This window comes from Lepidochelys kempii, chromosome 4, assembly GCF_965140285.1.
Source record: "Lepidochelys kempii isolate rLepKem1 chromosome 4, rLepKem1.hap1, whole genome shotgun sequence".
In the NCBI taxonomy this organism is placed as follows: Eukaryota; Metazoa; Chordata; order Testudines; family Cheloniidae; genus Lepidochelys; species Lepidochelys kempii.
Window position 1 is genome coordinate 126311071 of NC_136383.1, and position 26853 is coordinate 126337923.

Below are 26853 nucleotides of genomic sequence, written 5' to 3' on the forward strand. Positions count from 1 at the left end.
AATTAGTTGAAACAATAGTAAAGAATAAAATTGTCAGACACAGAAGAACATAAATAGTTGTGCAAAATTCAACATGGTTTCTGCAAAGGGAGATCATGTCTTACTAATTTATTAGAGTTCTTTGAGGGAGTCAACAAACGTGTGGACAAGGGGGATCCAGTGGACATAGTGTACTTAGATTTCCAGAAAGCCTTTGACAAGGTCCCTCACCAAAGGCTCTTACATAAATTAAGTTGTCATGGGATAAGAGGAAAGATCCTTTCGTGGTTTGAGAACTGGTTAAAAGATAGAGAAGAAAGGGTAGGAATAAACGGTAAATTTTCAGAATGGAGAGGGGTAACTAGTGGTGTTCCCCAAGGGTCAGTCCTAGGACCAATCCTATTCAACCTGTTCATAAATGATCTGGAGAAAGGGATAAACAGCGAGGTGGCAAAGTTTGCAGATGATACAAAACTGCTCAAGATAGTTAAGACCAAATCAGACTGTGAAGAACTTCAAAAAGATCTCACAAAATTAAGTGATTGGGCAACAAAATGGCAAATTAATTTTAATGTGGATAAATGTAAAGTAATGCACATTGGAAAAAATAACCCCAACTATACATACAATATGATGTGGTCTAATTTAGCTACAACTAATCAGGAGAAAGATCTTGGAGTCATCATGGATAGTTCTCTGAAGACGTCCACGCAGTGTGCAGCGGCAGTCAAAAAAAGCAAACGTGATGTTAGGAATCATTAAAGGGACAGAGAATAAGAAGAGAATATCTTGTTGCCCTTATATAAATCCATAGTATGCCCACATCTTGAATATTGTGTACAGATGTGGTCCCCTCATCTCAAAAAGGATATACTGGCATTAGAAAAGGTTCAGAAAAGGGCAACTAAAATGATTAGGGGTTTGGAACAGGTCCCATACGAGGAGAGATTAAAGAGTCTAGGACTATTCAGCTTGGAAAAGAGGAGACTAAGGGGGGATATGATATAGGTATATAAAATCATGAGTGGTGTGGAGAAAGTAAATAAGGTAAATTGACTTGTTCCCATAATATAAGAACTTGAAGCCACCAAATGAAATTAATGGGTAACTGGTTTAAAACAAATAAAAGGAAGTTCTTCACTCAGCGCATAGTCAACCTGTGGAACTCCTTGCCTGAGGAGGTTGTGAAGGCTAGGACTATAACAGGGTTTAAAAGAGAACTGGATAAATTCATGAAGGTTAAGTCCATTAATGGCTATTAGCCAGGATGGGTAAGGAATGGTGTCCCTAGCCTCTGTTTGTCAGAGGGTGGAGATGGATGGCAGGAGAGAGATCACTAGATCATTACCTGTTAGGTTCATTCCCTCTGAGGCACCTGGCATTGGCCACTGTTGGTAGACAGGGTACTGGGTTGGATGGACCTTTGGTCTGACCCAGTATGGCCATTCTTATGTTCTTATGTGGGATTCCAAATTGGAATTGGAATGTGTTATGCATATGTTCAGTAGAGGACAAGGAACATGAATCTGACGTCAAAGCAAGAGGAAACCACTGGAGGAATGTGAAGAAGGGGATAGAAATTGATCAAGGAGGATGATAGGCACACTTATTCCTGAAATTGTTTTATGTGAAAGCAAAGGGCTTAATATAATAATAATTATTAATAACTAATAAAGTCGGTTTGTTTCAGTCTAGATGTACTCAGAACATCTTGGATAAATGCCTGTACATGTTTTAATTCAAATAAGTGTAATTTCTTACATTTAAAGTAATTCACTTTATTTTATTACTTGTCTCCAATTTCATGAACTCTTCATATGACTAGTTGATGAAATATGCACAATAGTTTTATGCTCTTAAAAAGAAGTTTTACCTTTAGAAAGCAGTGAGCAGATAGACTTATTTCTAGAATCATTAATTCTGAAGATGACTGTAATGCTATCCAACAGTGTTCAAAGCTGTTGGTTTAGTAATATAAAGAAGCAGGAAAAGGTCTAATCATTAACTCATCGGCTGTGCTATGCTCTTGACATAATGTTCTGTAACCTTGGCACTTGATGTGCGCTTTAGTATTTGAAAGCAGGAATCAACATGATAGCATTACCACACTCTGTATAGTCAACCTCCCATACTTTTTCTGCTTATTCAGATGAATTTCATGCAATGTAGCATGTTGATTACATTTTGTTAAGGTATTTTTCCTGTTGTCTTTTTTCTGTTCTGTGTGATTTGGCTTAAGATGCAGACTGTTGCTGCAATGTCACAGAAACAGAAAGAAGTAGTTATATCTAAGTATTGAGAGGGACAAATTAGGTGAAGGTTTCAGAGTAGCAGCTGTGTTAGTCTGTATCCGCAAAAAGAACAGGAGTACTTGTGGCACCTTAGAGACTAACAAATTTATTTGAGCATAAGCTGTCATGGGCTACATCTGATGAAGTGGGCTGTAGCCCATGAAAGCTTATGCTCAAATAAATTTGTTAGTCTCAAAATTAGGTGAAGTAATATCTTGTATTGGACTGACTTCTGCGGGTGAAAGGTATAAGCTTTTGAGCTACACAGAGCTCTTCTTCAGGTCTGGGGAAGGAAATCAGAGTTGTCTGAACTCTCTGATTTCCTTCCCCAGTTCTGAAGAAGAGCTCTGTGTGGCTCAGAAGCTTGTACCTTACACAAGCAGATGTTAGTGCAATAAAAGATAATACCTCACCTTCTTTGTCTCTCTTACATCTTGGGACCAGCACAGCTACAACAACATTGCAAATATTTGAAAATGATTGTTCTTATTTGCATATCTTTACTCAGTTACACAGAATTTTAAAAGTGGATAGTCATGTTAGTTACCAGATAATTTATCTGATCATGCATAAAGTTGGCACTTAGTTGCCATTTGAGCTGATACAGAAGTTGGTATTCTGCATTGTCATTTTGCTGCATTTCCTCTTATTTAATTTGCCCTAAAATTGGTTCCTTAGTGTCTATATATTGAACTCTGATTTACCCTTTTATTGTAAGATTTAAAAGGTCAGTGCAAGAAAGGTTCATGTCCTCGCTTCTTGTAAATGTTATCACATGGAATGCCTATGCTCAGCATTGCGAGTGAGCATTGAAAATAATAATTTCATTAATTGTTTGGGAAATATGTTCCTGAGACTTACTGGACTGACCTGTAAATGCTTTAAAATAATTTATCTATCCTAGATGTGTAGAGAAAGAGTGTGTGTTAGGTGGGTAAAAATACATACTAGACAACCAAGTGAGAGTAAAAGAGGAATTGTCTTTCTGTGAACTCTTCCCATCCTGAGTTTTTAAGCTTTTATTTGTACACTTACAAATTATACATGTTGCAAAAGTAAGGTTATTTTGAAATATTAAGTTATCTAATATATTTTAAGAATCTTGTATGTTTTCTGACCTGTCTAAATTTATATTTAGATCACTAATTTTGGAATAAGATGAAAAATCTGAGTATGTTTACCTGCATTTTGTAGTTTCAGATATGTCTTTCTTTTTGCAGGTGAACAGACATTTTGAAAAACATACAGCAGTAATTTTATTTGTGGCTGATTCTTGAAGAGCTTGGCAGCAAACTGCGTGGTAACATTCTCTGAACTTCAGCTCTAATGTCTCTTATGGACAAACACAAAGTGAAGCGGCAACGCCTAGATCGCATATTTGAAGGTTAGATACTGCAATCTAAAACGTGACTGCGTTAACCAATTTTATGAATTAATGATCTTCCTGGGGGTTGGAACTGTGTTTCTTACAGTAATTAAACTTCTTTTTAATTAGTCAGGGCTTTTCATGATAGACTCACAATCACTGACTGACTGGCTGAGATTATCATAACTGCACATCTATTCTTTTGAGATGAAAGCCATATAACCTACATCTAGTGCTTGAGCGCCAATGTTATTGTTGTGCATTAAAGGCAGTCCATTACCAGCTTGATATTTTAGTAAATTCTGTACAAACCTTGCAAAAGGATAGATCTTATAGTGTGAACCAGCAGGTTCTTTTTACTTTGAGTGCTAAGACATGCTTGTTAAGGAGGGTGGTTTCTTTGATGTTCTTCTACAGGTTAAATTCAAATAAATTCAAGAAACTGTCTGATTCTTCAGATAGCACAGGATGTGAAATATATTTTAAATGATCAGTACTAGAAAAAAGAGCCAGCCTGTCATTTGGAAGGATTTTAGTCAATTGGATCAGGCAGTCTATCTCATGCCACAAATAATTTATTCTTATATAATGTCTGAGACTACACTGGTGTTTTGTGCTTTTTGATTCACATCAGAATAGGTTGGGAGAAAATTTGTGCAGTGGTTTTATATGAAATACCTATAAACAGAAAAATCCAAAAAGACGAGGGATGCTTGAATTTTTATGTTAAAAATGTTAACCTCTCTTTGAGGCACAAGTAGTTTCCCACATCTTTATGGTTACAGAAATTCAGTTTTGCTTTTCAAAACATCAGAGTTGTATTTTGAAAACTTGAGGTACTGCATGTATCTTGGGGTTTGTCAGTGGATCATTTTTGAGAGTTGAATTTTCTATGTGCTGTTCACTATCCATGCAATTTTGTGAATTATAGTGAATAGTGGGACAGAAGAGAAAGTAAATGTGGCCCTATTAAGATTCAGTAGCTAAATGCACAGAGTTTTACATCTTTGTCAGGGACATGCTGGCGTTCTATAGAACTACTTAAATATTTAACATTTTGCAAAAATGTGTAAGATGTTTTACAGAGTTCAAGAAACTGTTGTTACACAGCTGTTTAAAGATTGTTCATCTTCATTGTCAGCTTTCTTCCTTATCAGTTCCAATGTGCTTATTTGTTTTCTCTATTATATTTATTTCTAAATATCTGATATTTTCATATTATTTTTTAAACTCTTATTTATTTTTCACTGTCAAATCCACTTAAGTGTAGGATAATGTCTCTAGTTATTGCTGTTGTAGCTATGTGACATTTCAAACGTTGTTTTTGTAACATGCTAATTTTAATGTACTTTTGCATTGGTGTCAGACAGTACTTGGAGAAGAAATGTTCTCTAAAATGATAGAATAGTAGTGTTCTAGTTGTAGATTTGTATGTGACAAAAATAGTTTACAGGTCTTCAGTTTTGGGGGAGGGACAACAGTGGATTTAATTTTGTGGGCCTGATTTTCAAAATTAGATGCTCACAATTTGTAAAATGGCATGCTGTGTTCTCTTGAATAACTTTTCAAAACAGTGATGGTATTAATATGTACTTGGTCATTCCAGTTTATATGCTGTTTTATAAATTACTGTTATATCTCTAAATGACAGAACTGGAATACTGTCGGTTTAAAAAGCCAAAGAATTAAAGTTAAACTCTGGCCTTTTACCCACTGCATTGTAATTATGAATGCCATTTAGACGTACATGTATAATTGTGTGCAGTCTGAGTAGCCTCTGTTGGAAACCTTTAGGTGTTGACTCACATTACAGAATTGTGAGGTAACATTTAGCAGTTTCTTCCTAGAAGATAAATGGATATTTAAGGATGTGAAAGATTAATTAGTTACCAATTATATTGTCCTTTGTCCCCCTCTTCCATGAAACTGGCTTCTGCACGGAATAGTTGAAAATAGTATACATTTGGCAAAACAGTTGGAAGAGTGTCACAGTGCAAAAATAAAATATGTTCATTTTTGTGTAATTTGGAAAATTTTAAATATGTTTCTTGGCTTCTTGTAGGCTAGTTAGCTCTAATTAGGCTATTATTGTACTGTATATTGTAACAACTGTAAACAGTGCAGTATATTTGCTTACATTCTAAAACTGTCCATTGCTGGAGTGTCACAATGATATGCCAGTTTTGGCAAGATATTTTTAGTTTGCTGGGAACTCAACAGACCATGGTGGGAGGCAGCTGGAGGTGACTGGGTCTAGGAGAGGGGATCTGTAGTCTTTGGGTCTCCTGTCTGGAGCCTGGTTCATAGATTGATAGATTACAAGGCCAGAAGGGACTATGGTGATAATCTAGTCTGACCTCTGTATAACACAGGCCATAGAACTTCCCCAGAAGAATTTCAAGAGCAGATCTTTTAGAAAAACATCCAATCTTGATTTATAAATGATCAGTGATGGAGAATCCACCATGACCCTTGATAAGTTGTTTCAGCGGTTAAGTACTCTCACTGTTAGAAATTTGCCTTACTGCCAGTCCGAATTTGTCTAATTTCATCTTCCAGCCTCTGGAACATGTTACACCGTTCTCTGCTAGATTGAAGAGCCCTTTATTAAATATTTGTTCCCCATGTAGTTGCCTATATACTGTAATCAAATCTCCCCTTAACGTACTCTTTATTATGCTAAATAGATTGAGCTCCTTGTGTCTGTCGACATAAGGCATGTTTCCCACTCCTTGTAATAATTCCTGTGGCTCTTCTTTGAACATGCTGCAATTTATCAATACTCTACTCTTCTTGAATGATGGGCACCTGAAGTTAAAAACATTCCCTATCCAGGCTTTTTTCTTGTGCATCTATGGAACAGTGTGTGGCATCTTCCTTATGAGTAATAAGCATCAGACTTGCCAAATACCAAATGTTCTCTAAAAATTAACCACTGATGGAGACTATTTGAGCTGCTTATATTATGAACCACCAACTGGAGATGTGAAGCTAGGACCTAGGCCAGTATCTTTGTCCAGATTGATGAGAGAGAGAGAGAGAGAGAGAGAGAGAGAGAGAGAGATGCCTCTGATTATCAAAAATCAGATTCATTCATATAGTTTAATTTGGTTGACTAAAATTAGGCACCTAAGTACATAACTAGATACATGAATAAAAGTGGGATGATTTTTCAAAGGTGCTGAGTGTTCATACCTCTTACTCACTTCTACAGAAGCTGCAGATGGGTTAGCACTTTTGAAAAACAGACAACTTATTTAGGTTACCCAGTATGCACCGAGCTGCCCAACTTGAGGCATCCAAATTTGCAAATGTTTGCTTATGGGAATTACTTTATTTACTGTGTGTAGCTGAGAAAGCATCCAACCTTAAATGAGTGTAAGTTAATATGTATTAATGATGGAATAATGGTAAATTTGCAGATATTTTTCTTAGGGAACTCCTTTTATATATGCTCCACCTCAAATCAAAGCAGAATTGCTAAAATTTGTACAGTAAGATGCCAAAATAAATAAATTAAAAGTTTTGAAAAAGGAAATCTACTATACAATTTACTTCATTTACTTTTCCACCTTTTCTTAAATCAGTTTTGATCACTTGAACATTTTTATATTCTGTGGAATAAGAATAGGTTTTACAGAATCAAGGTAGTTATTTAACGTGTGTACTGACTAGGTTTTCTAGTTTGTAAATTCACACAGATTATTATAAAATAAATGAAAAAACAAAATGTGTAGACAATTTGCAAGTTAGATTAAAACTTCATACTGGAAAGTGATCACGGTGTTACACATTGACAGATATTATTCTTGTGAATTTGCGTTGCATATTTAGTAAATGTCATTTTCCTGAAAACGTTACGGTGGAATGTTTAGTTGTGATGCTCTTTGACTGAGTAACTGGGGAAGCTTTACTGAAAGATCAGGGCAGCAGGGGGAGCTAGAAGATTCCTAATATTTTATTGTTTTTTTCCAAGTGAAAGTTGCTCCTCCATGTGAAGTACCAATTAACCTACACAAAAATGCCATCTTGTAAACTTAAATGTCCTTAGTTAATAAATAAGTAAAAATTCTGAACTGGAAAAATGTCCCTTTCCTCCAGCAACCCAATACAAATTAAATTGGAAATCAGACAGTAAAAGCTGCAGAAATCTTTCCCTGTAGAATAGCCATCAAATCCTTCGACTGTAACTAATGAAGATATTTGAGGCAATCTGAATTTTCTGTAGATAAGCCAATCTGAATTTTCAATGAATAACCCAGTTTCAGGTTCAAGCCCACTTGTGATCAAGTTACTCTAAAAGTAAACTGTGTAAACTAATAGTTTTTTCCACTCTGATGTCACACTGCTTTCAGAGCACTTTGGAGCAACTCCAAACTGTTTTCCTAGATTCATTTCCCCGTAAGAATCTGTAAATATGTTAAAAGAAAAGGAGTACTTGTGGCACCTTAGAGACTAACCAATTTATTTGAGCATGAGCTTTCGTGAGCTACAGCTCACTTCATCGGATGCATACCGTGGAAACTGCAGAAGACATTATATACACACAGAGACCATGAAACAATACCTCCTCCCACCCCACTGTGCTGCTGGTAATAGCTTATCTAAAGTGATCATCAAGTTGGGCCATTTCCAGCACAAATCCAGGTTTTCTCACCCTCCGCCCCCCCCCCCCCCACACACACAAACTCACTCTCCTGCTGGTAATAGCTTATCCAAAGTGACCACTCTCTTCACAATGTGTATGATAATCAAGGTGGGCCATTTCCTGCACAAATCCAGGTTCTCTCACTCCCTCACCCCCCTCCAAAAACCACACACACAAACTCACTCTCCTGCTGGTAATAGCTTATCCAAAGTGACCACTCTCCCTACAATGTGCATGATAATCAAGGTGTGCCATTTCCAGCACAAATCCAGGTTTTCTCACCCCCCCCCCCATCCCCATACACACACAAACTCACTCTCCTGCTGGTAATAGCTTATCTAAAGTGATCATCAGGTTGGGCCATTTCCAGCACAAATCCAGGTTTTCTCACCCTCCGCCCCCCCCCCCCCCACAAACTCACTCTCCTGCTGGTAATAGCCCATCCAAAAGCTATTACCAGCAGGAGAGTGAGTTTGTGCGGGGGCGGGGGGGGGCAGAGGGTGAGAAGACCTGGATTTGTGCTGAAAATGGCCCACCTTGATTATCATGCACATTGTAGGGAGAGTGGTCACTTTGGATAAGCTATTACCAGCAGGAGAGTGAGTTTGTGTGTGTGTGTGGGGGGGGGGGGCGGAGGGTGAGAAAACCTGGATTTGTGCTGGAAATGGCCCAACTTGATGATCACTTTAGATAAGCTATTACCAGCAGGACAGTGGGGTGGGATGAGGTATTGTTTCATGGTCTCTGTGTGTATATAATGTCTTCTGCAGTTTCCACGGTATACATCCGATGAAGTGAGCTGTAGCTCACGAAAGCTCATGCTCAAATAAATTGGTTAGTGTCTAAGGTGCCACAAGTACTCCTTTTCTTTTTGCGAATACAGACTAACACAGCTGTTACTCTGAAACCTGTAAATATGTTGTCATTAAACTTAGACAAAATAAGCATCATAAAATGCCCAGTTGAATTCAGATTGCCGCAAAGAGATTCAGAGCAATAAACTCAGGTAAAGCATATTTTGGAATTCTTAATACAATGAGTATGCTATTAGTATGAGTAGGCTGAGAACAGAATGGTAAAATAGTTTTAGTTTGTTCATTAGTGAGCATTTACCTTTCCTCATGCTCTTCTTTCTTCCCAGTCCAAACATTATATATATAATGGTACTGTTTAAGTGCATGAGCATGTGATTTTTGATTGTGTTCTTAATATGCAGTATCTAGTCACATTTCACAGAGAAAGATGGTTTCATCACCCTTTTGGATGAAGATTGCCTCTTTAAATCGGTTTTGTAATTTGAATCTTCATTAAGTGCCACCTCAAGAGAGATTTAGAATTTGCAAATAGTTAAGCTATTACAAAGTTGCTAACTTATTACAAGTTGCATTGCTACTAGTATGAAAAGAAAATTGGCTTAAATGGCCATTTTGCCCAAAATGGTGCTGAACAGCATCCCTTAATGGAAAGAAAAGTATTGTTTTAACAAGAAAACATAGAAAAACATTAAAGGAAAAAGCCTAAATGAACATTGCATATTCTGAGAAGATTTCTCTTTTACTGAAACATTCAAATTGTTGGTTTAGGTTGCAGAAGTTTTAAAGAAAAAATGAAGAGCAAAGATTGTGTATGTATATCAATCAGCTTACATATTATGTACTGTACAATATATTAATTAGTATATATTTATATTTTGAAGAAAATATCCTAAGTTGTAGTAGTTAAAGGGAAACTTTTTTTCAGCTATGATATAATCAGAGGACTAGATTTTATAGTTATGATATAATGAAATATAGTTTTTAAGTGTTTTAAAACTCATTCATAAAACCAGCAGCTCTCTGTTCATTTTATTTCTCTTTATAAGAGTAGGTTATTAAGCTCCTCCTGCAGACAGGACAGTAGAAAAGTCTGTACTCAATAGTCTTTTTGGTTCTCAAGAAAAAAAAGATGGGAGAGGACTATTTGAGACTTAAAATTCTTAAAATAAATTGTTCAGAACACTGAAGCTGAAAATGGAAACATCTTGGTAACTGTCTCCAGAGGGGGACTTCCTATCCTCTATATATCTCAAGGAGTTATTCCCCTCTTCTCATGGCTGATAGACCTGGTTCTGCCCACAAAGTTTTAGGAGATTGAACACCCATTGTAGGCTACTTTATCAGAAGAAATGAAATTTTTGGTAAATTCATATAAAGTGCCCTATTTTGTGATTGCTACTGCTTCAAATAAGCTTGTTTCTCAAAAGTACCTGATATAGATGAGTTACAACAGCAGCAAAGATGGCTTTAGCACTGGAGACTTTTAAACTGGTGACTCGGTGAATACTTGGAGACATGCTAACTAACTGCATTAGGAAATCAAAAAAATGCAGATGTGGATAGAAGAGGGAAGAATGGGAAAGACTGATTTCCTCTAATCCTATCAGATTTTTTGAGGCAGACATTTTAAATATTTGATGACAGAATACAAAGAAATATAAATTAACACTGCACTTATCATGAATTTAAAAGAATAAGCGGAAGCATGATTGATCAAAGTGCCACACTATCAAGATCTTTAGTTTTAGCCACTTATATACATTTAAATAATGGAATTTTATTAAAATGCCAATAAGATATTTTCCCCTGAAATTTTATTACTGTTTCTCATTCTCCATTGACTCACTCTTCTCTTTTTTTTTTTTGTGAAGATTGAATCAATCACACCCATGTGTTTTCTGGGTATCAAATACCACATAGGCAGGTGTTATTTAGTTTGCACAACATGTGCCAGCTGCACTTTTTATTTTTTTTCCAGTTTATCTAACCTGCAGATGGTCATGTTTGCCTCTTTCTGTTTAGTGCTCTGCGAACTCCCATGGTTGTTCCCTAAGTGTTGTTCGGCACTTGCATGTGAGCACGATCAATTTATCAAACTCAAATAATTTAGTAACAGTTACTTCTGCTTGCAATAAACAAAAACAGCTGCACTCTAGCTATCCTTGTCTGCATGAATGCATAGATCATAAAAGGCTTTTCTGACAATCACCACAAAAGTTCAGAATATCAAACTGGAATTTAGGCATGTAAGTCAGACTGGTGAGGCTGTGATGTTTAGAAACAGGATAATAATGCAAAGAACGAATTAGTTACCATAGTAACTGCTTTGTTTTAATAATTTGGTGGGGCAGTGAATAGAGGGAGCTCGAATAGAAGTAGTAGGAATTTTAATTACATGTTGTGCAGTGTGAGTGGCTTTGTTCATTAATATTGAAATTCATTTGATTTTTATAGTGAATTGAAGAATAGGTCTGAATTTTACTTTGAAAATGCACTAATCATGATTTATTACTTTTTTCCCCCTTGGAAAAATATGATCATATTTTGCACTTAATTATCGCAATTTAGATTATTGATTTCTTAAAAATAAAACATGCCTAGCACACTCTGTTATAAGATTGTCTTAAACTGTACATGCTGTGATTTGTTGCTTGGCAGTTCTTGGCAGCCTAGCAACTCATGTAGTGCCTACACTTAAATGGCATATTTTCATAGATTACTGTTTCTGGACTATAGCAGTGATGGTCCCTTTTCCTCTCCACTTTTTTTCTTTTGCACCTATGAGTTTCAAAGACAACCGCAGAAGCTCACATAAAGATGTTGCCTGCATAATTGCATTGAATAGCAAACCACCTTGTATATCACTACCTACCACCTTGCCATTGTGCTTCTGTGACTGGGAATCCTAGCATGACAGTTCAGAGGATTCAGGAGTTATCTCAAGTTTTCAGTGGAAATCCCCTCCCATCCCCAGTCAATAAAAATAAAAGAGAGAGTTTGTCTGTGTGTGTGTGTACATATATATATACAATATATATATATATATAAATAAATTTCCCTTACGTCTACTAACCCAGAAAAAAATGTGAAAGGTGTTAGAAGCATCTATATTATAGGAATGTCTTTATGATTTTGAAATGTTGTTATTAATTTGCGTTAAACAATTTTCCAGATATTTCCTGGATATAGCACAAACCTGGCTGCTATAAGTTCAGTCAGTTTAAGATAGGCTTGGATTTTATTTATTTATTCGTTTTATTCTGTTGGCCTGGCACATCTCCACAGCTCTAGGCACTTCCCAATATTAAAAAAAATTAATAAAAATCTAAAATATATTGCTTAAATATCATGATACAAACTTCCACTTATACATATACCAATTTGTAGACTCACACTAGAAAAAACAGAAACTTTCTACACAAGGCTACCGTCTATGATGCCTGCAGAACATGCTACCTGAGAATGGTGGGCAACCTGAGGCCATTGCACATGACACAATATATGCTTGTTTTACCATTACCTTGCCTTCTCAGCTGCACTGCCAGTCCCATTTGTCTTTTTAATTCACCTGTTGCACCTTTCTTTAATAAATCAGGATTGTGAATTCTCTGGAGCAGAGGCTGTCTTCTTATTACCAGTTTGTTCAATGCCAGTGCTAGTGCATCTCATAATAGAGTCCTGATCCTTGATTGAGTACTGGTGTAAGAGAAATAATAATAATACACAGCAATATTTCAAGACACTCCCCTGCCACATCATGTTTCAATCTGAGCCCCTCCTTCTATAGACCTCCATCCTCCCCAAAATGCCTGTAAGAAAAAACTAGTTTTGCTGCATGTCCAGAAGGTTAAAAAAAATCCAAGAGTTTTGAAGTGTATTTCATAGCTGAGGACCCCTCATGGAGGACTTCCTGCCAGCATCTCCCTATCATTTGTGTTAACGGAGCACCAATTTGTATGCTCCCTGACTGATACACTAATCAACAAGCAGGCAGTAGTATTCTTCAGTAGTTGAGTTCCTGAATGAGACATTTATGCACCCCTTGCTGTGCTCATTACAGCAAGGTGACAAAGGAATGGAAATGGTAGTAATATCCATCAAAAAGAAAAGGAGACACTATTCTAGCCAAATGTAGGAGGGAAAAGTGGCTTTTTTGGTTATATCTACTATTTGATATTTTATTCTGAGACGTGTTGTGGTGTTGCATTAATAGAAACTGACATTCATGCCCACTAGTTCATCCCCTGCCATTTTGGGATTATTCCCTGGCCTAGAGAATGTTTCTGATTGTTTTATGCATTTTTCTTTGGTGGTGGACAAGTGGGGCATCCACCACTTCTTCTTGGACACCTGTGTCCAATTGACCATTATTGTTGATTTTTTTCTCAATGTCCCACCTAAATTTTGTTTTGTTCAGTTTCATTTCATTATTCTCTTCTGAACCAAAAAATTATCTTATAATTATCTTATTCCCACACCGCTTAGTGTGTTTCCTAAAAAGCCATTATTTTAGTATCACGTGTCTCTTTTTTTGCATTAATTTTACTAAAAATTTGTTTTTTTATACGAGTAGTTCTCAACCTTTCCAGACTCCTGTACCCCTTTCAGGAGTCTGATTTGTCTTGGGTATCCCGAAGTTTCACCTCATTTAAAAATTACTTGCTTACAAAATCAGACATAAAAATACAAGTGTCACAGCATACTATTACTGAAAAATTGCTGACTTTCTCATTTTTACCATATAACTGTAAAATAAATCAATTGGAATATAAATATTGTACTTACATTTCAGTGTATAGTATATAGAGCAGTATAAACAAGACATTGTCTGTATGAAATTTTAGTTTGTACTGACATTGCTAGTGCTTTTTGTGTAGCCTGTTGTAAAATGAGGTAAATATCTTGATAAGCTGAGTACCCCTGGAAAACCTCTGAGTACCCCCAGAGGTACGCGTACCCCTGGTTGAGAACCATTGTTTTATACTGACTGACATTTATGAAGTCCTTTTCAGCTAAAGATCACAAAGTTGTTTACAAACCATGTTCCTATAAACTGGGAATAGAGAAAACACTAATGCTGTGAAATCAACAGTGATATGGGCCTATGCACCCGTCCACACGATGAAGCCCTTTTTTTTTTACTTAAAGGGCTCTTAAAATCTATTTCCTTACTCCACTCCCGACAAGGGGATTAGCACTGAAATCGGCCTTGCTGGGTCAAATTTGGGGTACTGTGGACGCAATTAGATGGTATTGACCTCCGGGAGCTATCCCAGAGTGCTCCATTGTGACCGCTCAGGACAGCACTCTCAACTCAGATGCACTGGCCAGGTAGACAGGAAAAGGCCCGTGAACTTTTGAATTTCAATTTCCTGTTTGGCCAGTGTGGTAAGCTGCAGGTGACCATGCAGAGCTGATCAGCAGAGGTGACCATGATGGAGTCCCAGAATCGCAAAAGAGCTCCAGCATGGACCAAACAGGAGGTATGGAATCTGATCGCTGTATGGGGAGAGGAATCCGTGCTATCAGAACTACGTTCCAGTTTTCGAAATGCCAAAACCTTTGTCAAAATCTCCCAGGGCATGAAGGACAGAGGCCCTAACAGGGACGCAAAGCAGTGCCACGTGAAACTTAAGGAGCTGAGGCAAGCCTACCAGAAAACCAGAGAGGCAAACGGCCACTCCAGGTCAGACCCCAAAACATGCCGCTTCTATGATGAGCCATTTTAGGGGGTTCAGCCACCACTACCCCAGCTGTATTGTTGGACTCCTTCAATGGAGATGGAGGCAACACAGAAGCAGGTTTTGTGGAGGAGGAAGATGATAGCTCACAGCAAGCAAGCGGAGAAACCGGTTTTCATGGAATCATAGAATCATAGAATATCAGGGTTGGAAGGGACCTCAGGAGGTCATCTAGTCCAACCCCCTGCTCAAAGCAGGACAAATCCCCAAGTTTTGCCCCAGATCCCTAAATGGCCCCCTCAGGGATTGAACTCACAATGCTGGATTTAGCAGGCCAATGCTCAAACCACTGAGCTATCCCTCCCAACAGCCAGGAACTGTTTCTCACCCTGGACCTGGAGCCAGTACCCCCTGAACCCACCCAAGGCTGCCTCCTGGACCCGCCAGGTGGAGAAGGGACCTCTGGTGAGTGTACCTTTTAAAATACTATACATGGTTTAAAAGCAAGCATGTTTAATGATTAATTTGCCCAGGCATTCATGGCTCTCCTGGATATACTCCCAAACGCTTTGCAAAAGATTTCTGGGGAGGGCAGCCTTATTCCATCCCCCATGGTAGGACACTTTACCACTCCAGGCCAGTAGCACGTACTCAGGAATCATTGTAGAACAAAGCATTGCAGTGTATGTTTGCTGGCATTCAAACAACATCCGTTCTTTATCTCTCTGTGTTATCCTCAGGAGAGTGATATCATTCATGGTCACCTGGTTGAAATACGGTGCTTTTCTTAAGGGGACATTCAGAGGTGCCCGTTGCTGCTGGGCTGTTTGCCTGTGGCTGAACAGAAATGTTCCCTGCTGTTAGCCACGGGGAGGGTGGAGGGGCTCGACACGTGTTTTGGGGACGCAAAATGCGACCTTGGAACGAAAGCACATGTACTATGTATGTAATGTTAACAGCAAGGTTTACCGTGAAAGAGTGTACCCATTGTTCTATAAAATGTGTCTTTTTAAATACCACTGTCCCTTTTTTTTCCTCCACCAACTGCATGTGTTTCAAGCATCACAGGATCTTCTCCTTCTCAGAGGCTAGCGAAGATTAGAAGGTGAAAAAAACACACTCACGATGAAATGTTCTGTGAGCTCATGCTATCCTCCCACACTGACAGAGCACAGACGAATGCATGGAGGCAGACAATGTCAGAGCGCAGGAAAGCACAAAATGACCGGGAGGAGTGGTGGCGGGCTGAAGAGAGTAAGTGACGGGCTGAAGAGAGGGCTGAAGCTGAAAGGTGGCGGCAGCATGATGAGAGGAGGTAGGATTCAATGCTGAGGCTGCTGGAGGATCAAACTAATATGCTCCAGCGTATGGTTGAGCTTCATGAAAGGCAGTAGGAGCACAGACCGCCGCTACAGCCCTTGTGTAACCAACCGCCCTCCCCCCCAAGTTCCATAGCCTCCTCACCCAGATGCCCAAGAACGTGGTGGGGGGGCCTCCGGCCACCCGGCCACTCCACCCCAGAGGATTGCCCAAGCAACAGAAGGCTGGCATTAAATAAGTTTTAAAGTTGTAAACTTTTAAAGTGCTGTGTGGCCTTGTCCTTCCCTCCTCCACCATCCCTCCCAGTGCTGATCTCCTCCACCACCCCTCCTGGGCTACCTTGGCAGTCATCCCCCTATTTGTGTGATGAATTAATAAAGAATGCATGAATGTGAAGCAACAATGACTTTATTGCCTCTGCAAGCAGTGATCGAAGGGAGGAGGAGAGGGTGGTTAGCTTACAGGGAAGTAGAGTGAACCAAGGGGTGGGGGGTTTCATCAAGGAGAAACAAACAGAACTTTCACACCGTAGCCCGGCCAGTCATGAAACTGGTTTTCAAAGCTTCTCTGATGCGCACCGTGCCCTCCTGTGCTCTTCTAACTGCCCTGGTGTCTGGCTGTGTGTAACCAGCAGCCAGGTGATTTGCCTCAACCTCCCACCCCGCCATAAACATCTCCCCCTTACTCTCACAGATATCGTGGAGCACACAGCAAGCAGTAATAACAGTGGGAATACTGGTTTCGCTGAGGTCTAAGCGAGTCAGTAAACTGCGCCAGCGCGCTTTTAAACATCCAAATGCACATTCTATCACCATTCTGCACTTGCTCAGCCTGTAGTTGAACAGCTCCTGACTACTGTCCAGGCTGCCTGTGTATGGCTTCATGAGCCATGGCATTAAGGGGTAGGCTGGGTCCCCAAGGACAACTATAGGCATTTCAACATCCCTGTCATAAATATAAAGGGAAGGGTAAACCCCTTTGAAATCCCTCCTGGCCAGGGGAAAGCTCCTCTCACCTGTAAAGGGTTAAGAAGCTAAAGGTAACCTCGCTGGCACCTGACCAAAATGACCAATGAGGAGACAAGATACTTTCAAAAGCTGGGAGGAGGGAGAGAAACAAAGGGTCTGTGTCTGTCTATATGCTGGTCTTTACCGGGGATAGACCAGGAATGGAGTCTTAGAACTTTTAGTAAGTAATCTAGCTAGGTATGTGTTAGATTATGATTTCTTTAAATGGCTGAGAAAAGAATTGTGCTGAATAGAATAACTATTTCTGTCTGTGTATCTTTTTTGTAACTTAAGGTTTTGCCTAGAGGGGTTCTCTATGTTTTTGAATCTAATTACCCTGTAAGATATCTACCATCCTGATTTTACAGGGGGGATTTCTTTATTTCTATTTACTTCTATTTTTTATTAAAAGTCTTCTTGTAAAACACTGAATGCTTTTTCATTGTTCTCAGATCCAAGGGTTTGGGTCTGTGGTCACCTATGCAAATTGGTGAGGCTTTTTATCCAACATTTCCCAGGAAAAGGGGGGTGCAAGGGTTGGGAGGATTGTTCAGTGTTCTTAAGATCCAAGGGTCTGGATCTGTAGTCACCTAAGCAAATTGGTGAGGCTTTTTACCAAACCTTGTCCAGGAAGTGGGGTGCAAGGTTTTGGGAAGTATTTTGGGGGGAAGGACGCATCCAAACAGCTCTTCCCCAGTAACCAGTATTAGTTTGGTGGTGGTAGCGGCCAGTCCAAGGTGTAATATTTTGTACCTTGGGGAAGTTTTGACCTAAGCTGGTAAAGATAAGCTTAGGAGGTTTTTCATGCAGGTCCCCACATCTGTACCCTAGAGTTCAGAGTGGGGGAGGAACCGTGACATGGTGGTAGCGGTGGGATTAACCTGAAATCATTTTGAGATCCAGTTGAGATTTTTTGAACTAGAAATACAGATTTTAAAAAGGAATTTTTAGGATGTCCAGAAAGCAGCTTTGAAACTGAAAGCAGCTTGGTTTCTCTCTGCTTTGTGGCCAAGCAGAGACAAAAGGGGATTATCTTGTGAATTGCAGGTTTTCTTTGCCTGGAGGCAGGGTACTTAACTCCTGCAGGGAAATTCACAGTCTTCCAACCCAGAGGTTTTTTTTTTCTTTTCTTCCTAAAAGTAAATAGGGGGTGTGTGCTCTACCCATTTGCCTGGAGACAAAAGTGGCAGGGTTTTTTTAGGATTTTGATTTTTTTTTTGTTTTACAAGGAGCACAGGTTTGAAAAGAAATTTTTTTTTCTGTGGGCTGGGTAAGCAGGTTTCCAAGTAGTTGGAGGTTTTTTGCTTTAATTTGGGCCCAGAGCAGAGACAAGGGAATTGTCTTTTTCTGTAGGCTGACAATCACTATCAGAGAATAGGTATTCTATTCCAGCACAGCAAAATTTTACAGCCAAGTTTTGTTTGTTTATTTCTAAACCTCGGGTGTAAAGTTAGTTAAAAACAGAGAGGTTAGAATGGCCAAATCCTCGGCTCGACTACAGCTGGAATTAGCCAAATTTCAGGCTGAGGAAAAACAAAGGGAACATGAAAGACAGATAGAACTCATGTGGCTGGAGAAGGAGGTACAGGAGGCTGCCCACAAGAGGGAAATGGAGGCAAGGAAGCATGTGGAGGAGATGGAGAGGATAAAGGCCCAGCAGAATATACCAACAAACCCTAGCAATCCTTCTCCAGGTACCACTTCCCATCCCAGAAAGTTCCCCACCTACAAGGCAGGTGATGATACTGAGGCCTTCTTAGAAAACTTCGAAAGGGCCTGCCTTGGGTACAACATCTCTACTGACCAATACATGGTAGAGCTGAGGCCGCAGCTCAGTGGACCCTTAGCTGAGGTGGCAACTGAAATGCCTAAAGAACATATGAACAAGTATGAACTGTTTAAATCCAAGGCGAGAGTCAGAATGGGGATAACACCCGAGCAGTCTCGTCGGAGGTTCCGAGCCCTAAGGTGGAAACCAGACATGTCATTTACCCGACATGCCTACCACATTGTGAAACATTGGGATGCCTGGATATCAGGAGCAAGTGTTGAATCTCCAGTAAATTTGCCCTTCCTAATGCAAATGGAACAATTCTTAGAGGGTGTTCCTGAGGAAATAGAAAGATACATCCTAGATGGGAAACCCAAAACTGTAATCGAGGCAGGAGAGATTGGAGCCAGATGGGTGGAGGTGGCAGAGAAGAAGAAAACTGGTCGCAGTTGGAGCGGAGACCAGAAGGGACCACCCCAGACCACACCCTATTACCGGGGGCCGCCCAAAGCCCCACCTACCTCCCAAAGAACCCTCCAGACCCCTTATCGTCCCACCACCCCGTTCTCCAGCAACCCACCTCGCCCCGGTGACCCGTCAGCTGGACGATGTTTTAAATGTAACGAGCTGGGGCATGTAAAGGCCAACTGCCCCAAGAACCCCAACAGATTACAGTTCATTGCACCGGAATCACACCAGAGGTCCACAGGCCCAGATACCTCCCAGATACCCTTGGAGCGGAGGGAAACTGTGAGTGTGGGCGGGAAGAAGGTCACCGCGTGGAGGGACACCGGAGCACAAGTGTCAGCTATCCATGCTTCCTTAGTGGACCCCAATTTAATCAACCCAGAGATCCAAGTGACGATTCAACCCTTCAAGTCCAACTCTTTCGATTTGCCTACAGCCAAGTTGCCTGTCCAGTACAAGGGCTGGTCAGGAATGTGGACTTTTGCAGTCTATGATGATTATCCCATCCCCATGCTGTTGGGGGAAGACTTGGCCAATCATGTGAAGCAGGCCAAGAGGGTGGGAATGGTCACCCGCAGCCAGGCTAAACAAGCCGTGAGGCCTAGCTCTGTTCCGGAAACTTCTATCAGGACCCAGTCAGAGGTGATGGACCTGGACCCCAGGCCAATGTCTGCAACAGCAGTAGTGGATCCAGTCCCAGAGACCCAGACGGAACCAGTCCCAGAACCGGAACCAGCCAAACAACCAACACCAGACCCCGTGCCAGCACTGAATCCAGTACTTGCAACCTCAACACCAGAGGGCCCCACCGAACCTGAACTGGCAGCAGCCGATAACCCTACACAAGAGGCTCAGCCGGAGCCTGAATCCCAACATAGTGCACCAGCGGAGAGCGGTTCACAGTCAACAGAAACAGCTCCATCCCCTATATCGCTTCCAGAGGGACCAAGCCTATGTCCCCAATCCAATGAGGAACTGATGTCTCCAGCATCAAGGGAACAGTTCCAGACCGAACAGGAAGCAGATGAAAGCCTCCAGAGAGCGTGGACGGCGGCACGGAGCAACCCACCGCCTCTCAGCTCTTCTAATCGATCCAGGTTTGTTGTAGAAAGAGGACTTTTATACAAGGAAACTCTTTCTGGTGGACACCAGGAAGACTGGCATCCTCAGAGACAGTTGGTAGTTCCAACTAAATACCGGGCCAAGCTCTTGAGCTTAGCCCATGATCACCCTAGTGGCCATGCTGGGGTGAACAGGACCAAAGACCGTTTGGGGGGGTCATTCCACTGGGAGGGAATGGGCAAGGATGTTTCTACCTATGTCCAGTCTTGTGAGGTGTGCCAAAGAGTGGGAAAACCCCAAGACCAGGTCAAAGCCCCTCTACAGCCACTCCCCATCATTGAAGTTCCATTTCAGCGAGTAGCTGTGGATATTCTGGGTCCTTTTCCGAAAAAGACACCCAGAGGAAAGCAGTACATACTGACTTTCATGGATTTTGCCACCCGATGGCCGGAAGCAGTAGCTCTAAGCAACACCAGGGCTAAAAGTGTGTGCCAGGCACTAGCAGACATTTTTGCCAGGGTAGGTTGGCCCTCCGACATCCTCACAGATGCAGGGACTAATTTCCTGGCAGGAACTATGAAAAACCTTTGGGAAGCTCATGGGGTAAATCACTTGGTTGCCACTCCTTACCATCATCAAACAAATGGCATGGTGGAGAAGTTTAATGGAACTTTGGGGGCCATGATACGTAAATTCGTAAATGAGCACTCCAATGATTGGGACCTAGTATTGCAGCAGTTGCTCTTTGCCTACAGAGCTGTACCACATCCCAGTTTAGGGTTTTCCCCATTTGAACTTGTATATGGCCGTGAGGTTAAGGGGCCATTGCAGTTGGTGAAGCAGCAATGGGAGGGATTTACACCTTCTCCAGGAACTAACATTCTGGACTTTGTAACCAACCTACAAAACACCCTCCGAACCTCTTTAGCCCTTGCTAGAGAAAACTTACAGGATGCTCAAAAAGAGCAAAAAGCCTGGTATGATAAACATGCCAGAGAGCGTTCCTTCAAAGTAGGAGACCAGGTCATGGTCTTAAAGGCGCTCCAGGCCCATAAAATGGAAGCATCGTGGGAAGGGCCATTCATGGTCCAGGAGCGCCTGGGAGCTGTTAATTATCTCATAGCATTCCCCACCTCCAACCGAAAGCCTAAGGTGGATCATATCAATTCTCTAAAGCCCTTTTATTCCAGAGAATTAAAGGTTTGTCAGTTTACAGCCCAGGGAGGAGACGACGCTGAGTGGCCTGAAGGTGTCTATTACGAAGGGAAATGTGCTGGTGGTGTGGAAGAGGTGAACCTCTCCATGACCCTTGGGCGTATGCAGCGACAGCAGATCCAGGAGCTGTGCACTAGCTACGCGCCAACGTTCTCAGCCACCCCAGGACTGACTGAACGGGCATACCACTCCATTGACACAGGTAATGCTCACCCAATTAGGGTCCACCCTTACCGGGTGTCTCCTCAAGCTAAAACTGCTATAGAACAGGAGATCCAGGATATGTTACAGATGGGTGTAATCCGCCCCTCTGAAAGTGCATGGGCATCTCCCGTGGTTCTAGTTCCCAAACCAGATGGGGAAATACGTTTTTGCGTGGACTACCGTAAGCTAAATGCTGTAACTCGCCCAGACAACTATCCAATGCCACGCACTGATGAACTATTAGAGAAACTGGGACGGGCCCAGTTCATCTCTACCTTGGACTTAACCAAGGGGTACTGGCAGGTACCGCTAGATGAATCTGCCAAGGAAAGGTCAGCCTTCATCACACATCTCGGGCTGTATGAATTTAATGTACTCCCTTTCGGGCTGCGAAATGCACCCGCCACTTTCCAAAGACTTGTAGATGGTCTCCTAGCGGGATTAGGAAAATATGCAGTCGCCTACCTTGACGATGTGGCCATATTTTCGGATTCCTGGGCAGACCACCTGGAACAACTACAAAAAGTCATTGAGCGCATAAGGGAGGCAGGACTAACTGTTAAGGCTAAGAAGTGTCAAATAGGCCTAAACAGAGTGACTTACCTTGGACACCAGGTGGGTCAAGGAACTATCAGCCCCCTACAGGCCAAAGTGGATGCTATCCAAAAGTGGCCTGTCCCAAAGTCAAAGAAACAGGTTCAATCCTTCTTAGGCTTGGCCGGTTATTACAGACGATTTGTACCGCACTACAGCCAAATCGCTGCCCCACTGACAGACCTAACCAAAAAGAAACAGCCAAATGCTGTTCAGTGGACCGGAAAGTGTGAGAAGGCCTTTAACAAGCTTAAAGCGACACTCATGTCTGACCCTGTACTAAGGGCCCCAGACTTTGACAAACCGTTCCTAGTAACCACAGATGCATCCGAGCGTGGTGTGGGAGCAGTTTTAATGCAGAAAGGACCTGATCAAGAATTCCACCCTGTAGTGTTTCTCAGCAAAAAACTGTCTGAGAGGGAAAGCAACTGGTCAGTCACTGAAAAAGAATGTTATGCCATTGTCTACGCTCTGGAAAAGCTACGCCCATATGTTTGGGGACGGCGTTTCCACCTGCAAACCGACCATGCTGCACTAAAGTGGCTTCACACCGTCAAAGAAACTAACAAAAAACTTCTTCGGTGGAGTTTAGCTCTCCAAGATTTTGATTTCGACATCCAACACATCTCAGGAGCTTCTAACAAAGTGGCTGATGCACTCTCCCATGAAAGTTTCCCAGAATCAACTGGTTAAAATCGTCCTTGAGATGTGGAAAATATTGTTAGTCTTTATGTACTTGGTAGTATATTTAGAGATGCATGTGTCTTATTAACTCTGTTTTCCTAGAGCTCCAGGAAGAAATCCCAGCCAGTGTTTCACCCTAGCTGAGATTTGGGGGGCGTGTCATAAATATAAAGGGAAGGGTAAACCCCTTTGAAATCCCTCCTGGCCAGGGGAAAGCTCCTCTCACCTGTAAAGGGTTAAGAAGCTAAAGGTAACCTAGCTGGCACCTGACCAAAATGACCAATGAGGAGACAAGATACTTTCAAAAGCTGGGAGGAGGGAGAGAAACAAAGGGTCTGTGTCTGTCTATATGCTGGTCTTTACCGGGGATAGACCAGGAATGGAGTCTTAGAACTTTTAGTAAGTAATCTAGCTAGGTATGTGTTAGATTATGATTTCTTTAAATGGCTGAGAAAAGAATTGTGCTGAATAGAATAACTATTTCTGTCTGTGTATCTTTTTTGTAACTTAAGGTTTTGCCTAGAGGGGTTCTCTATGTTTTTGAATCTAATTACCCTGTAAGATATCTACCATCCTGATTTTACAGGGGGGATTTCTTTATTTCTATTTACTTCTATTTTTTATTAAAAGTCTTCTTGTAAAACACTGAATGCTTTTTCATTGTTCTCAGATCCAAGGGTTTGGGTCTGTGGTCACCTATGCAAATTGGTGAGGCTTTTTATCCAACATTTCCCAGGAAAAGGGGGGTGCAAGGGTTGGGAGGATTGTTCAGTGTTCTTAAGATCCAAGGGTCTGGATCTGTAGTCACCTAAGCAAATTGGTGAGGCTTTTTACCAAACCTTGTCCAGGAAGTGGGGTGCAAGGTTTTGGGAAGTATTTTGGGGGGAAGGACGCGTCCAAACAGCTCTTCCCCAGTAACCAGTATTAGTTTGGTGGTGGTAGCGGCCAGTCCAAGGTGTAATATTTTGTACCTTGGGGAAGTTTTGACCTAAGCTGGTAAAGATAAGCTTAGGAGGTTTTTCATGCAGGTCCCCACATCTGTACCCTAGAGTTCAGAGTGGGGGAGGAACCGTGACAATCCCCAATGCTTATTTTCTGGTCTGGGAATAAAGTCCCTTCCTGCAGCTTTTGAAACAGGCCAGAGTTCCTGAAGATGCGAGCGTCAGGAACCTTTCCCGGACATCCCACGTTGATGTTGGTGAAACGTCCCTTGTGATCCACCAGTGCTTGAAGCACTATTGAAAAGTACCCCTTGCGGTCTATGTACTCGCCGGCTTGGTGCTCCGGTGCCAAGATAGGGATATGGGTTCCGTCTATGGCTCCACCACAGTTAGGGAATCCCATTGTAGCAAAGCCATCCACTATGACCTGCACATTTCCCAGGGTCACTACCCTTGATATCAGCAGATCTTTGATTGCGTTGGCTACTTGCATCGCAGCAGCCCCCACAGTAGATTTGCCCACTCCAAATTGATTCCCTACTGACCGGTAGCTGTCTGGCATTGCAAGCTTCCACAGGGCTATTGCCACTCGCTTCTCAACTGTGAGGGCTGCTCTCATCTTGGTATTCTTGCGCCTCAGGGCAGGGGAAAACAAGTCACAAAGTTCCATGAAAGTGCCCTTACGCTTGCGAAAGTTTCGCAGCCCCTGGGAATCGTCCCAGACCCACAACACTATGCGGTCCCACCAGTCTGTGCTTGTTTCCCGGGCCCAGAATCGGCATTCCACCGCATGAGCCTGCCCTGTTAGCACCATGATGCCCACATTGCCAGGGCCCGTGCTTTGAGAGAAGTCTGTGTCCATGTCCTCATCACTCTCGTCACCGCGCTGACGTCGCCTACTCGCCCGGTTTCGCTTTGCCAGGTTCTGGTGCTGCATATACTGCTGGATAATGCGTGTGGTGTTTAATATGCGCCTAATTGCCAAAATGATCTGAGCGGGCTCCATGCTTGCTTTGGTATGGCGTCTGCACAGAAAAAAGGCACGGAACAATTGTCTGCTGTTGCCCTGATGGAGGGAGGGACGAGTGACGACATGGCTTACAGGAAATTAAAATCTACAAAGAGAGTGGCTTTGCGAGAAAGTGAATGGCCCCCTCAAGGATAGAACTCAAAACCTCAAGGATAGAACTCAAAACTGGGTTTAACAGGCCATTGATTTCACAGAGGGAGGGAGGGAAGAGAAAATGAATACAAAACAAACCTGGTCTATTTCTTGTTTTGAGCTACTTCATCTATCTTTATACATCTTGCTGGCAGCAGACTGTGCAGTATGACCGCTAGCCATCGTCATCTCCTGGGTGCTCGGCAAAAGACGGTGCAGTATGACTACTGGCCATCGTCTTCTGCTAGCTGCAGATTAAAAGACAGTGTGCTGCCGGTAGGACTCAATTGCCATGAGACGAAACAAGGGAAATGACCTGGCTGAGTCACTCCCATGTTTACCCGGGCGCCTGGTTAAAAGAGCACCCTGGACTACGTCGACGACGGCTACCAGTCATACTGCACTGTATGCTGTCAAAAGGCAATAAACTGCTGCTGTGTAGCAATGCAGTACCGCGTCTGCCAGCACCCAGGAGACATACGGCGACGGTTAGCTGAGCTGGCTCCATGCTTGCCGTGGTATGGCGTCTACACAGGTAACTCAAGAAAAAAGACGCAAAATGATTGTTTGCCCTTGCTTTCACTGAGGGAGGGAGGGAACGGGGGCCTGACGACATGTACCCAGAACCACCCGCAACAAATGTTTTAGACCATCAAGCACTGGGATTTCTACCCAGAATTCAAATGGGTGGCAGAGACTGCGAGAACTGTGGGATAGCCACCCACAGTGCAACGCTCCGGAAGTCGACAGTTGCCTCCGCACTGTGGACACACTCCGCCGACTACATGCCCTTAGAGCATTTGTGTGGGGACACACACACGATCGACTGTATAAAAACACTTTCTACAAAACCGACTTCTGTAAATCTGACCTAATTTCGTAGTGCAGAGATACCCTATGTTCACATCAGCCTGTGGTTCTGCATGCTGCCAGTGGTAAGGAATGACCTGTGCAAGATGTGTGGTGGCCAGATCAAGAGGCAATCATCTACCTTTGTGGACTGTCCCATATGTGGTTCTCTCTATGGATAACTTACCATGTGTGAACGCAAGCTGAAATTGTCTGTTACCTAACAGCAAATTAATTTTTTTTCTTTCCTGTGATCTATGTAGAGACTCTTTACCACTCTTCCCTGGTTTATTATTTGTACCCTTGTTTCTGGTGCTTGTCATTCAGTCGGTTCAGTCCTGGTCCCAATGTAAATAATGCTGCCTTCCCGACAGCATCGTGGACTCGGCACCACCTTGCAAAGTGTATAACTATTGCTGCAGAGACTCGGATTAGGAATGATCAGAAAATTTGTAACAGATGCATAAGTGGAGAGTGGGGAAGCGTTTTAGAATGAGGCTGTGATGTTTTAAAAAGAAAAAAGAATGAAAACAGCGACAATAAAAGCTTTAAGCTCGTTTTGGCAAATGCTGCTGTTCTTAGAAACGTCCCCAACATCACTAGCCCATTCTGCTATTTTAGTTTCATACTTTCTAATTGCTGAATAACAGAGAGTGCTTATCAAGAGCAGGCAGGGTAGGCAATGTCTGCCTTGTGCTTCAGTGGTTTGCACAAGCCTTGGAATAAACCTACCCACTTTCAGATGTCACCAGCTTCTACTGTTAGTCATATCATTTTTAAACATGTTCTGTTCTTA

At 41.9% G+C, this 26853-nt stretch overlaps 1 protein-coding gene across 6 annotated transcripts in view; it reads left to right on the forward strand.

The window, feature by feature from the left end:
• CTBP1 (C-terminal binding protein 1) overlaps positions 1–26853 on the forward strand; it is a 429621-nt gene that overhangs the window by 117139 nt on the left and 285629 nt on the right. For all 6 annotated transcript variants that reach the window (XM_073342801.2, XM_073342803.2, XM_073342802.2 and 3 more), the window contains one exon: positions 3491–3654. In XM_073342801.2, coding sequence (XP_073198902.1) covers positions 3597–3654 — 58 coding nt within the window. In that variant the 5' untranslated portion in view covers positions 3491–3596. The remainder of the gene's footprint in view (positions 1–3490; positions 3655–26853) is intronic.